This window comes from Lactuca sativa, chromosome 8 (genome assembly GCF_002870075.4).
Source record: "Lactuca sativa cultivar Salinas chromosome 8, Lsat_Salinas_v11, whole genome shotgun sequence".
NCBI classification, from domain to species: domain Eukaryota; kingdom Viridiplantae; phylum Streptophyta; class Magnoliopsida; order Asterales; family Asteraceae; genus Lactuca; species Lactuca sativa.
The window spans coordinates 77,258,232-77,273,399 of record NC_056630.2 but is presented as its reverse complement, the minus strand read 5'-3'; the positions used below and the strand labels follow the sequence as shown (position 1 = coordinate 77,273,399).

Below are 15,168 nucleotides of genomic sequence, written 5' to 3'. Positions count from 1 at the left end.
TGTCAATTTTTGTAAGCCGACCCTAGTAGTAGATGGAGCTCACCTAAAGGGCGAGTTCAAAGGTACCATGCTACTTGCAGTTACTAAGGACGGACAAAATCAAATATTACCGGTTGCATATGGTATATGCAAAAATGAGTGTACTGATTCTTGGACATGGTTTTTTCAAAAACTACGTGATTGCATAGGAAATATGCAGGAGCTTACAATTATATCTGATAGGTCTCCATCTATAGCAACATCCGTTGCCAACATTTTTCCTCACGCTCATCATGGAATATGTGGTGTCCATTTGTATTTCAACATAGTATCTAGATTCGGCAAGAGTAAGACGGTTAAAGGAATTTTTTGGGAGGCGTGTAGGGCGTACACAGTTGATGCTTTTGATGCTGCCATGGATGTTATGAAAAAGACAAAAGAACCAGTATGGGAGTACTTAAAAAGTATAAATCCAGAAACCTGGTCAAGGGCACATTTTAAAGGGAACCGATACAATCTTATGTCGTCCAACAGTGCGGAGTCTATAAATGCATTATCTAGACACTCACGTAAGGTGCCAATACTTATGTTGATTGATTTTTTTCGTGCTACAATGCAACAATGGTGGTTTCAAAGACGTAACTTTGCAGGTATTACGTAAATTTGTAATATTAATGTTTTATTAGTTTCGATGTTATTGATTTTAACTTCTTCATTTTGGTTGTTTTTTTAGCGGAAGCAACAACAACACTTACCCCTTGGGCGGATGAAGTTGTAAAAGAAAACAAGAAAATTTTTACCAAATGGGATGTTCGCATGATCTCAAATACGAAATGCGAGGTCAAAAAGGGGGCACAAAATGTGATTGTTGATTTTCAACATATGACATGTACATGTAGGCATTGGCAACTTGATGGGATACCTTGTGGTCATGTCATAAGATGTTTAACAGTGAACAATTACCAAGACTGCTCGAGGTTTGCATTAAATGCTTACTTTACCGAAACACTGAGGAAAACATATGAGGAATCAATAAACCCTCTGCCGAAGCCATCCGAATGGGAGATCCCCGATGATTTGATGATTGTTAAGCCACCTATAATGGATAAACGTCAGCCAGGCAGGCCAAGAAACACAGACCGCATTCCATCCCAAGGCGAGGGTCCAATTATAAAAGAGTGTTCTACATGTGGTCAACTAGGACACACGAGAAATAATTATACTGGAAGGGCGTCTGGTAGCAGAGCAGGTCACATAATTTCTACTGCAGAAATGGCATATAATATTGGTGGTTCAGCGGGTTGCTCACAAACCCATAACGCTGATTTTGATATAAAACAACCTTGAAATTAAGAGTAATGACGAGTTGTTAGCTTATTATGTATTGTAATATTTTTATTAACTCTTACAAGACATTGCTATGCTTTCATATTTTAGTTAAGTTTGTTGATTATAACAATGAATGAAGCCTTTATATTATAAAATATAGTTTGCAGATTTATTTTAACAGTTACAACATGTTATTTAAAAAAAAACAACAAACGATCCTTTGGCAACCTAATCTGTTTCATGATAATATTACAACAACTTTATAACTAATTTTTAAACTCAGGAAACTGCAACGGGTACTTCTCTTTCTCCATTGTTATATAGTCATCCCTAATTCTCATTTTGTCTTCGAAACGATCCTTTTTTACCATAATGTGTATCAACTGCTCATCCTTCTCAGCAAGCCGTTTTTCAATCGTTTTGATTGCCTTCTTACTCTTTTTTATCCAATCTTTATGCTCTTTGATTTTGTTTTTATTGAGGTCAATCCATTCTTCAGCTTGTTTGCATTCCGAACCTATATCATTAGCAAGTTGAGTGAGAAGTCGGGATGACTCTTTGTCCTCTTCTTGTTGTGCTTCAGCCTTCTTTAATTCTTCAAAATTTTCATGTGACATATATGACCCGACTGAAGAGGGTGTAAAAAAAGGGTCTACCGAATCACAGTAGTAACAATCTACTTCGTTGCATGAGCAAATTTCGAATTTGTGTGAGGAACTCATAATAAAATCGATGTTGTATTAAACTGGAGCAATAAGTGGTATTTATACATACTAGACAGTAATGAGAAGTCCAACTTTGAAATGACTAGACAGTAATGACAAGTCACTGTAGTAACCTGCACATCCCAGTGGGTCCCTTAAGTGACAAGAGATAAATGACAGTTTGACATGACAAAACACTGCATAAAGCTGAAATTCGTAGTCCAAATATAACCATTTCGTAGTCAAAGTATTATTTCATAGTCTATTTATTTATATAAATAGATGTTTAAGATCTATAAACCAAACACCCAAATCACCTAAACGAAACGAATTCCCATTATTAGAAATGTCGTCGAATGCAGCAAGTTCTTCGAATGAATTACCTGGTTCCAATTCTGAAAGGCCATGGACGACAAACGAGGTGTTAGTTCTAACACGGTGCTGGCTAAGTGTTAAGGATGGTGAACCGTTACTTGCTCCCCCGCATTGCCTAATTGGTGATGAATGGAGTCGCATCACATCTTTGTTTAACCATGAGATGGGAGAAGGGCAAAAAAGAGAAAAATCAGATGTTGTTACTAAGTGGACGGATGTAAAGGAGGAAGTGACATGGTTCAATCGAGCATGTAGTTATGCGAAACGTAACAATGTTCGTTGTCGTGACGAAGAAGAGTTCTTGGAAGTTGTTACAGAGTTTTACATCTTTGAGCATGAAGGCAGAGACTTCGAATATGAGGAAGTTTGGAAGGTTGTTAGAGATAAACAGTATTTCAAGTAGACCGCTCTAATTTGTGTTAAGAATAAGCCATGGACTTGTGTTTTACGTTAATGCTTTGTTCGTATTATGTCGTTTTTTTCATGTAATTGTTGTGATGTTTTAATGGTTCATGGAATCTTGTTACTAATGTATTCTAATATATTTTGATAACTAATGCAATGGCCATTTATTAACTCAAGTTAATCATACGAGTTTCTCACATAATAAAGTAAAATATATATATTAACTCAACTTAATCATACGAGTTTCTCACATACTAAACTAAAATATATTTTAAACATATGAAATACATACGAATTACATACGAAATACATGAAAATAACTTAGTACTCACATAATAAACTAAAATAGATTTTAAACAAACGAAATACATACGAAATACATAAGAAATACATGAAAATAACCTAGTACATGAAAATAACCTAGTACTCAAATAATAAACTAAAATAGATTTTAAACAAACGGGATATATTTCAAAATATTCCAAGGGGCTTCAAACTGGAATTCCAACCCGTTACTTAATGACTTGTATTCCTCCTTAGCAACTTCCAAGATGACATCCTCAGCAGCATTTAAACGGGTGTCGTCAATTTTGGTATAAAGATCGTTGAATAATAGAACTTCGGTTTTCATTTCATACCATCTTGCTAAGATGTCTAGTTCGTCACGATCGTTTCTTGTAGCCATTCGGTTTTCAGCATTGAAAATATTTGTTAGACGGCTCCAAAACATTGGATCATTCAACTTGCTTGTCTCGTACACATGAATATAAGCATGTGTAAGAACCAAGAACTCTTCATTGCTCCATGATATAGAAGTCATTTGGATTGAAACAAAGAGGGTAGAATCTAAAAAACAATATTTGAACAACTATATTGGTTAATTTAATAACGTTTTGCATGTAACTTAGGGTCAATTTATAGTAGTTTCTACACAAAATCGCAGTTCAAACTTCTAATATGTCTGCAATTCATAGTCAAAATTAACTGACGAATGCAGTGTACTATACTTATAACACAACAGATCACTGTTCGAGTTGACAATTCATCCCCAGTTGAATGACAACACAATACATTGCTGTTTGAGTTGACAACTCATTGCACCAGGAAAGTAAGGAGTCGTTATAAATAGATTTCAATATCTGTTGTAATTGTATTATATTACTTCCCTCCTTGCAATTATGGACTCACCACATATATGGAGGAACGCAGAGGAGGTCGCTTTGGTTCAAGCTTGGATTACAACTGTAGAGGTGGATTTTCCACCGGGTCCCCCACAAGTTCGTGCTGGATCATTTTGGTCTCGTGTCTGTCATTTGTTTCACCATTTAATGAACCACACTCAATATCGAAGAAGAAGAGATGTCAAAGCGAAGTTTCTGGATATGAAAATGAAGGTGAAACAATTTCAACGTATTTATAACGAGTTGGATAACGAACATGCAAATACGGATGAAGACATTCTACGGCAGGTGGCTTTGGAACTATACCGCTTTCAATATGATGGTAGCGAGTTTACCCACTTAGATGCATGGAATGTTTTAAAGAATGTCCCTTATTTTTAATATGCATGTTGGTTAAGTTAATTGTTTTTCGTTATTTAAGTTGCTTGTTGTTGTATGTGTCTAGTCGTTACTATTTAATAAACGTCCATTTCTTTTAATGTATGTTGTTCCCTCAATAGCCAATATTTAGAAAGCAATAAAATAAAACCGGGGTACATAAATAACTAACACATAATACGACATAAAAAATAAACTGGGTACATGGATAACTAATACGTAACACAGCAGTAAAATAAAAACGGAGTACATAAAAAACTAATACATAATACTACATAAAACATAAATGTGCTACATGAATAACTACTGCATTGAGGGAGGTAACAGGACCACCGTTTCATTTGGTATTTCCCAATGCTCATATGATGGTATACCATTCACCAACTCAGATCCATATGCAACTCGATACACATAATTAGTGAACTTGTATTCAACCATTCTCGAATGGACTCAGATGTACGGGTTCTTAGACATGCTATAGCGTGGCCACATGGTATACCGCTTTTTTGCCATTTACCACAACTACATACCCTTCGTTCAAGTTGTACGTTGCTGGTGGCAAAAGTGTCATGGACTTCAAATGTATCCCCATACAAACGTTTTGCATTACAATTGTAAGACTTGCTGAGACTTTTTTGAACCTTACTCTCAACGTAAGGGGTCAACCCACCAGACAACCTCCCTGTAAAATTTGATATTTTAATAAAAATAGCAGCACAATAAAAAAAACAAAATATAACAATCTCCCTTACCAGCCAGTTCGGCCCGTTCAGCATACTTTGATTTTATCGACGTGGTGGTTAACTCAATTATCGTTGTTATAGGAAACTCACGTGAGGATATAATTTGCAAAATTTCAGGGACGTCAATCGATTTAGCATTGTAACGTATTTTTGGGAAAATGCTCTTGTCCATTTTGAAATCGGTATATCGTCAAGCCAGTAAATTGGACTCATAAGCAAGGTGCAGAAAGGTGGTTGCCTACATGTACTTTGCAACCTTTCGAAACACAAGTAAAAATCATCAACGCTATATGCATTGCATGACTTCCAAAACAACGATTCGACTTCCGTATTGTTATGTCCGATAGACTCACGTATCTTTCGAGCTATATCTTTAGGACAATATCCATGATAGGAATCCGGGTAGGCACTGTCAACACCAAAGTCTATGTTATCACACATGTTGCTTATGAAACCAACCTCTGTGTCCTCACCTAAACAATCTCTTAACCTCATCATGAACCATCTCCATGATTCTTCACACTGTAAGGTTCCCAAACCAAGTGCTAAGAGTAGTGGCTCATGATTTCCATCTAAAGCCACTGCGAAGTACATTGTTGTCAGAAAGCTCCCAAGAAGGGGTAAATAACCCACATATATCAGCGGTATCATGCACCTAAGGAAGGTACAAATCTACATAAAAACGAAGACATATTAGTGTTATGTAAGAACTAATCGACATACATTACCATGAAATATTGTATAACTCAATAAAACAAGTATGTTATACCACGCAACCTAAAGCCACAAAACAGAATTGAAAGCGGTTGTTATCGGTTTTCTTAATGGCTGTGAAGGTATTAGGATTTGTTCTTTGAAGGTTATGCAAGAAAATTGGTAGTTGAGAAAAGGTTCTTTGGCTGTGACTACTCATTTTCAATACCGATAATTGTGCTCTACAATGATCACACAATTGGAATTATAAATAGAAGATATTGTATCTCTACTGATCAAAATTCATAGTTTAACCCTTTAAATTCGTAGTTGAACATTTTGAATTCATAGTCAAACCAGTTCATTTCATAGTCAAATTTCACTGATCGACATGACAATACTACAGAATGTACTTGTCTGCATTTCATAGTTGACCTTTTTGAATTCATAGTCAAACCAGTTCATTTCATAGTTAAATTTCACTGACCGACATGACAATACTACAGAATGTACTTGTCTGCATTTCATAGTTGACCTTTTTGAATTCATAGTCAAACCAGTTCATTTCATAGTTAAATTTCACTGACCGACATGACAATACTACAGAATGTACTTGTCTGCATTCCATAGTTGAACTTTTTGAATTCATAGTCAAACCAGTTCATTTCATAGTCAAATTTCACTGACCGACATGACAATACTACAGAATGTACTTGTCTGCATTCCATAGTTGAACTTTTTGAATTCATAGTCAAACCAGTTCATTTCATAGTCAAATTTCACTGACCGACATGACAATACTACAGAATGTACTTGTCTGCATTCCATAGTTGAACTTTTTGAATTCATAGTCAAACCAGTTTATTTCATAGTAAAAAAGAATTGTCCGTAATATGATTTATTCTATAAATGGGTGTCACTCATTATGAAAAAATTTAACTGAGAAAGTAACTCCGATTTAAAAGAATAAGAAGGCTAATGGCATACTGCAATTGTGGAGGAGAACGTATCGTTAGGATTTCGGGTACAGCTAAAAACCCAGGAAGATTGTTCTACGCTTGCCCGTATTTGGTATCATGTTCTTACCGTCATTCAAATTTAAACCCTCGTGTTTACATGACACAAATTTATTTTCTTACTGTGGATATTAAATTTAACAGGGACCAAAATGCGGGTTTATCAGTTGGGTTGATGAAGAGAAGGACCAATCTTCTATGGTAATAGCTAAAGTAGCTAACTCTAATAAGCTCTTTCAATCAGAAAATAAGAAGTTAAAGATAGCGCTGGTTTGTAGTTGGGTGTTGTTCTTGGCAGTTCTTGTTTACAAGTTGTAAGCTTTTCAATATTGTTTTTATGGTTTTGAAGTTGTTAGGTCAATAAATTGTTGTATTTGTAACGTTAAAACAAATGTTGTGGTCGTTCTTATGTTGAATTTATTGATAAGTAATTAGTAGGTCATTAAATTGTTGTAATTGTCGTAACGTTATATTTTTTGTCATCCGTTGAGTAAACACTAAAGATAAACTAATAATGAAATCCAACATTAATTTGTATATACATTTATATAATCCAACTACAGAGGAGCAAGACTAGACCCCCAAATAATTTTTGCCATCCGGAGACGGAACTCTAAAGCTGCGTTCTTTGGGTCAATAAGAACACGTATTGGTTGACCTGAAACCAATTGCTCCATAAACATACAAAGAAAAACACCTCAATCTCCCAAATGACTACTTTGTTGGGGAACGTTTTCTTCATAAATGAATTGCATATTCAATGGAATCCTTGGGATGTTCCTCCGCGTCCAATACTTAATCTTGTCCAAATAATTTGCCACCCGACGTTCAAATTTGGAAAAGATTCCTTCGGATTGGAATTTTTCATAAGCACCTCTACCAAGACTGTCATAAATATGCACTTCCATTGACGCTAATCGTAGTTCCCCAAATAGCCAATGATTAGGGGATGAATGAATCGGCAATAAGACCTGTATAAGGATCAGAAAATAAAATTATGTTTATTTACATCACAATACAAAAACATCACAATACAAAAACATAACAAAAAAACGATATTATTTTCAATATAAACTATTAAGTTTACCGTATCAACATCCCACCAAGCAACCATGAAGTTGGGGTATGTAGCAATACCAGCCATAAACGCCCTCCAGTCCTGTGCTTCTTCCAAAGCATGAGAAACAAAAAAATTTGGAGGCATTATTGTATGTCGGTCGCTCTCAAACCGTCTCTCCATCAAAAGTCGGTACCAAATGGTTATATGCTGCACACATGATACTTTTGTTATTGACTAAAAAACAATTAACTTTTAAAAGAATTAATTAACAATTTATTTACCGCTGACTCCAACCATCCGTCGTGTGTATGCCCAAACAATGAGCTCCAAAAATCTCTATCTAACACGAAATTAAACAAACGATGCTGCACATCGTATGAATGCAATACATAATTTTGGATGACATCCTCACCGCCTGCTACGTAAGGTTGCAGGCGCAACCTGGAGAAGTCATGAGCAACACCAAAAACTGGAGGAGGAACGGGGCTTGTTGATTTCATACCAACCTTCTTTTTTGTTCTTCTTTTTTGTTTCGGTGTCGTGTGCAACTAAAAACAATATTCAAATGTTTAAATGTATATCTTTCAGATAATTCACATAAACATAAAATCAACAGTTTATAAATAAAACGAATACCTCGGTGTAAGGAGTGCATAAAAATTGTGATGGTTTTCGACTCCTAGGTTTATCGGGTGTAACTTCTTTGTCATCATCATCATCATGAAAATAATCTACATTTCCCATTATTATAAGTTCGTCATCATCCGGCACATCATCATCAAATTTGTTCCCTGCATTGTCATTCCTCTCCTCCTACTCCTACATTAAAGATAATACTTTATACTTAATAACGAAATACACATAATTTAATAAGCAATAATATCTAAATAAACAAAATATTAATATTAATGTAACTATATAATAACCTCTTTAACTTCACTATAATCGTTTACATCACACACATCATCATCAAATTTGTTCCCCGCATACTGAGTACTCTCCTCCAACACCTACATTAAAAATATAACTTTTTACTTAATAACAAAATACACTTTATTAAAAAGTAATTATTAAAAAAAAATCGTAAAGTTAACATCTATAACAACCTTGTCGTCTTGAGTATCACCAAAAACATTTTGAGTTGTATTGTTTTTATTCATCACTTCATCTTGCACAACCTATATTTTCAAATATAAATATGAACACAGGTATTCATATATGTTAATAAAATTTAATAAATAATGTAGCGTATAACTAACCTGTTCATCATAATTTCTTTGTGACACTGTCGGTTCCTCAAAAATAATGTCGTTCCAAAATTGTTCATTATTCACTTCTTCAAAAAAAACCTCTATAGGTTTTTGTTGATTCATAAACACATGTTGCTCCAGTGCATGTACCCGTTTCAACAACTCGTCTAGCTTGTGTTTCCCACTGCCCCGACCTCTACCATGAGAGCGACCACTGGACGACATACTAGACGAAGATTCGTCTTGTCTCCTAAAATGGTCCCGTACTGGGGATGGAACTGCTTTCCCTTCACCATATACATACTCTTGAAATGACATATAATAAAAAGATGTCATCTCACCATCACCCGGTAACATGTTTTGTCTTGGTGGTAGCCCCTCCTAAAAAATTAAACATATTAAAAATGCATATAAAACTATAATAATCAACTTTATTAATAATAAACGAAATATTTTTAAACCTGCATCTTTGACCAAATCTTGTTCACGTCAACCCATTTCAATTTTTTTGTTCCGCTCCATCTTTTCATCCGAGGCAAGTCTTTATTTTTTCTCAATGCAAATCCACATGCACGAACAGCCGGAATCATCTCATATATCCATATCTACAATTTTGTACAATAACAGTAATAAAAGTTAAAATTAAAATAAAAAATATAACAATAAAACAATTTAAATATAAGAAAATTTTTATACCCTAATTGGAGCTGTAAATCCTGAGACGGAATACTTTAAAGTTTGACCACGCTGAGGAAGTGATAAATAATGATGTATCTTATTCCACGTATCCTCAAGGTCAACAAAAGTAAAATCCCATAGATAGCTACCCCAAGAGAAGCTAACAAAACAAAAAAAAAAAAATTGATTATTATATAAATTATAACTTTAATAAAATAGAACTTTTAACGTAAAGAAAATATACCTATTCCAGAGATCCAAATTCTCAGCCAAAAAAAACCAATCTTGTGGCACCCGATCGTTAACTTCTTTGCCCAAAAAACCTTCACACAAAATGTATATCAAACATACTCTAACTGCATCAAGGTTGTCAAGTGCTAGGAATGTTTGATTTAAAATTAAACTTTTCAGGTCACCGATTTTCACCGAACTATTAGTATGGTCCGGAAATAGCCGTTCACGCAGTAAACATCTTTTTTTACTGCTTATTAATTTTTCCGACCCTTTTCTCCCAATGTTTTTTGGATACTCCCCAAAATTGAAGCCGGTAATCAAACAAAACTCTTCCGGCCCATAAACCATTTTGGTATTGCCTACTCGAAAATATAAACGTTTTATTCCATCTGGAGATAAAACAGGGTCCGGCCGGATCTGATGAAGGAACATTTTATGAAACAATAAAGCGTCCCCTTGTAAACGAGGGACATCAATAAAATAGCCTAAGACGGTATTTCTGAAAATAGCACGTCGGGCATCATCTAAAACTTCAAAGACTTCCCATATGTTACCGCCAGAGCCTTTTAGGTTCGCAAAGGCTTTCGTATTCATTAAACTAAAATCATGCTGCAAAAAAAAACACAAAAACAAATTAGATAACTAAAAAATATATTTTTTTTAAATATATGATTACGAACTGCAAATACTTTCTTAATTACTAATATATATATTTCCCCGATAAAAAACAATAACATACACATATATAAACAATTTTCCAAGTTATACAACAAATATATTTACGATAGAAAACAATATCATACATAATTACATAAATATTTTCAACTTAAACATATTTTCAACTTAAACAAATTTTCAACTTAAACGACAAATATATAAACAATTTTTATCTTTCTAATTAAAACTAACATTATATAACCATATAAACAAAAAAATTTAAAAATAAAACGACAACCAAACTAACAATTTTGCAAGTTATACGACTACTTTATACAAAATTTTCAACTTATACGACAAATAAAAACAATTTCTAACAATATATATACGACAAATTTTCAACTTATACAAATGTTATACGACAAATATATATACAAACAAACAACTATTTTGCAGTTTATATAAACAATTATAGGATAAAAATTTACAAGATTTCAGGTTATACAACAACTAAAAAAACTACAAAAATAACAAATTGTAAACATTATCTACGCAGTCTCTACTTGTCTCTACTTGCATTTAAACTTCAAGTATACTAAAAATATACTAAAACTATCAATCAAACACAACAAAATTACCCTTTTTTAACACTAAATAATACAACAATTGATAAAAAAAATAACTTTAAACATTATAAGAGTTAAAATCTAACCATATTTGCGGGATTGTTGACATAATCTTCCATTTTCTTCAAAAACTAGCCAAAATTCCGAGAGAAGCCCAAAGTTAGAGAGAGTTTTTGTGTAGAGAATGGTGAAAATGAAAAAAAAAAAAAAAAAAAAAAAAACGTTTTTATACCTAAAAATCACCCATTTCGCAGATGAGAAGGCCCCATCTGCGAAATGGGCATCTCATCTGCGAAAGTACAAGTGCCTGAAGCACAGTTGTGCTTCAGGCACTTGTACTTTCGCAGATGAGATGCCCATTTCGCAGATGGGGCCTTCTCATCTGCGAAATGGGTGGCTAAATATGTAATCCCGATTTTTTTTTGGCTATTTTTGTAATGCAATTAGTGTAATTGGCTATTTTTGTCATTTTCTCTTATATTAATGGTTTGCTAATATAAACAGATTTATATTAATAGTTGATATTTAATGTCTTAATTGAAATGGTTTTCAGTAATATGTTTTTAAAGTTGATTATTTTAAAACCTTTATAACCGAAAATTCAAGATTTAAAATAGGGGAAATTTATTAAAATTAAATACATTCGATTTCAATGGATTTAAGTTAATTTTGTTTGACAATTGGAAAGCTTTTATTAGAATTAAATACATTCCATATAGAGAAGATGATGTCACCAATTTGATCTAAGGGTGGAAAACATAAGATTGAAATGCAATCAATGACCTAGATTGTTTCAGATGATATCATAAGATTTTTGTTTTAATATATATTAAAGATAACATAATTATTGATATGCTTATTTAATGAGTTTTTTTTAAAGAAAAAACTAATCAGGTTTAAATTTTGAAGCCAAAAACTATAAATAATGGAATTAAATTATTAACAATATTAATTAGGGTTAATGATGACATAGATCGTCAAAAGATGTCTTGAAGGAGATGCTTGCTTTAGTTTGTAGAGATTTGTGTGAAGCCAAAACATAGGTGTGATAATTGGAGATGCAAGGAAGAGGCAATACGCAAATTCTAAGAATCCATGAGAAAAAGGAACCACCTTATGGTGCTACATTCTGTTATGAACACACAAAACATCAATTGAAGTACAACCATTGACATGAAGAAGAAGAGGATTAGGGAATTCTGGTTTAAGAGAAAAATAGAGGAGGCGGTTATTCATGTTTTTGGCCAGATTTATGGAGAAACCGATGTCTCATATATAAATAGAATGATATGCTTTAATTGATAACATAATTGCTGAATTTAAAGATTCTACAATTAAATGTAATTATGCTTGAATTGTGAAATATATTTTCGAAAGTATGAATAGATTCTATAATTAAATATGAGTAGATTCTATAATTAAGGATTCCATAATTTAATGTAATTGTGTTTAAAATGTAATTGGTAAATTTAAAGATTCTACAATTAGATGTTTGAATTCTATTTTGAGAAGATGATGTCATCAATTTGATCTAATGGTGAAAATCCTATGATTGAAATACAATCAAGGGCCTTGATTGCTTCATTGGTGAATTAAAGATCCTCTTTTAATAATATTTAGAGATTGCTAAAACGGACTATGTTAAAATTAATCGGTGGTTTTGAATTACAAATATAACAAATTTTCTAATCCCTTTGCAGAAAATAGCTAAAAATAACTTATAATTATAGAAACTAGACGAATTCTCGTGCGTTGCGCAGCGAAGATTAAAAATATATTGTTAAAATATTAAAAGATATATGTTTAAAATGGTTATGTTATTGACATTAACTTTGAGATAATATTTTTACACTAATATATATATATATATATATATATATATATATATATATATATATATAATTATTTTGAACAATAATATTAATTGACATCAACCCACATTCCTTATTAATATAATTAAATATAATTATCTATTTAGTATTATTTTTAACAATTATTAGTATTGATTAATTATATTTTTACTTATGCGATCATTTTTTAATTTCAATAATGATGTTCATTTAAAATACAATTTATTTATAGCTAAATGTAGTTTATAATTTGATGTTATTATCATTTAAATTTGTTATTCATTAATTTTAAACCACTTATTATTAATAATAAGTTAAATAAGACTTTTAAGAAACACTTAATATTATTATTAAAATTTGAAACATACACTAAATAATAAAGTGATAAGATAGACAATTTGCATTTCAAAAAAGACTTGCATGGATAATATGACATATCCATGTAATTTGATTTTATTATTTATAATCGTTGCTTATTATATATTTAAAACAAATCTTATATAAACATCCAACCTAAATATTCATCTTCAAGTTTTCTTTCTTCGCCACGTAAACAAACTTTTGTTATAAAGCCAAAAATGGAATAAAAGACACACTTAATTGTATGATCATGATATTTTGTATTTTGATTGGGGCTTGTACAAAACATGCATGAGCATATATTATTAATTTATCTTTTGTTTGGCATTGATGTAACATTTGAATAAGGAAAATAAGAGTTTGGGTAATTCAAATAAGATAGGTTCAAATCCAACGTATCAAACGGATTACCCATTTACTAAAGTCTAAAACCCAAAAACTCAAACATGTTCTAATACCATACAAATGCATGACGTTTTAGCAAATTATTATCTCATATGAATTACCATTGATTATGTGTGATTAATTATTAAGAAGGTGAAAAGGTTTGGGGGTTTCAAATGCATGAGGTTTTAGCAAATTATTGTGGGGGGTTTCAAATGCATGAGATTCAAGGGAAAATGCAAGCTTTATAAGTATGTAAGATAGCCACTAAAATCGCAGATGGATTAGGGTAATCTGCGATTTTGTCTTCTCATCTGCGAATGTATAAGCGCTTAAAGCATAGGCGTGCATTGTAAGTTGTATGTTCGTAGATTAACCCTGTCCATCTGCGACCATCTGCAATTTTCTCTTTTTAAGAATATAAATTCCTAAATTTTTTTTAGAACCCTCAATTTTCTTCACTTTTGTTTGGGAAACTCTCTCAAGTCTCTCAGAGGAAGCTATAGACGATCGTATGTACTCTCCTGAAAACATGGTAAGATCTTTACTATTTTGGTGTTATAATCATCATTTATCATGTTTAGGGTATGTTTGTTTACGACTTATTCATAAAAAGTGCGAAAAAAAAAACATAAATCGAAGGTGTTGCCTTTCTGATTTTCGTAGATGTATAAGTTATATCCGATATTTAGAGCATTTCATAAGTAGCATTGTGGTTTTGATGCGTTGGTAGCCTTGGTATTGTTAGTATATTGCAGATATGTGATTGTACAAGTACATGATGCATAAATCGTGCATTGTGAGGCTGTATATTTGGTTTTCATGCATTATATTTGTAGTAAACAGATTTTCTGATGCATCTTCAAGTTGTACATTTGCCATTTGTAAGGCTGTATAGTTGGTTTTCATAATTTATATTTGTAGCCAAATGATTTTTGATGCAAGTGCAAGTATTATGTGAATATGTTAGACAATTGTGATATAAATATGATTTATGTTATAAAACTTATTTACGATGCATCTTAAGGTTGCACCTTAGCATTTCATAGTATGTTATTGCAAGTGAATTGTCCTATGTATATGTTTTTTTGATAGTTTTGTGAATTTTTAGTATAGTTAGAAATCCATTAACTAACTCTTTTAAGTTCTTATTCTAGATTCTTAATACATGATATGATAAGATTACATTTTGATGTTTTATAGAATTGAAGAAAAGAGAGGAAGCTTAAGGGAAGACGCGAGCTGAATCTAATCGTGAAGAAATGG

At 32.4% G+C, this 15,168-nt stretch overlaps 1 protein-coding gene across 1 annotated transcript; it reads right to left on the bottom strand.

Annotated features, from left to right (window-relative positions):
- Positions 1-8,472: 8,472 nt before the first annotated feature.
- LOC122195514 (uncharacterized) lies at positions 8,473-9,809 on the bottom strand. The gene is made up of 3 exons (XM_052766427.1): positions 9,575-9,809; positions 9,123-9,494; positions 8,473-8,676 (listed from the first exon to the last, which is right to left on the bottom strand). The coding sequence occupies exons 1-3, from the start codon at positions 9,701-9,703 to the stop codon at positions 8,473-8,475; spliced, it is 705 nt and encodes a 234-aa protein (XP_052622387.1). The 5' UTR covers positions 9,704-9,809.
- Between the last annotated feature and the right edge of the window lie 5,359 nt (positions 9,810-15,168).

Bases quoted from the DNA above. Each gene is read 5' to 3' on its own strand.
- LOC122195514 (XM_052766427.1), bottom strand. From the start codon at position 9,703: ATGATTCCGGCTGTTCGTGCATGTGGATTTGCATTGAGAAAAAATAAA. The intron at 9,495-9,574 runs GTTTAAAAATAT...TTAATTTTTTAG, and splicing joins AGATTTGGTCAAAGATGCAG to GAGGGGCTACCACCAAGACA. The intron at 8,677-9,122 runs GTTAGTTATACG...ATGTAGGAGTAG, and splicing joins AAAGAAATTATGATGAACAG to GAGGAGAGGAATGACAATGC.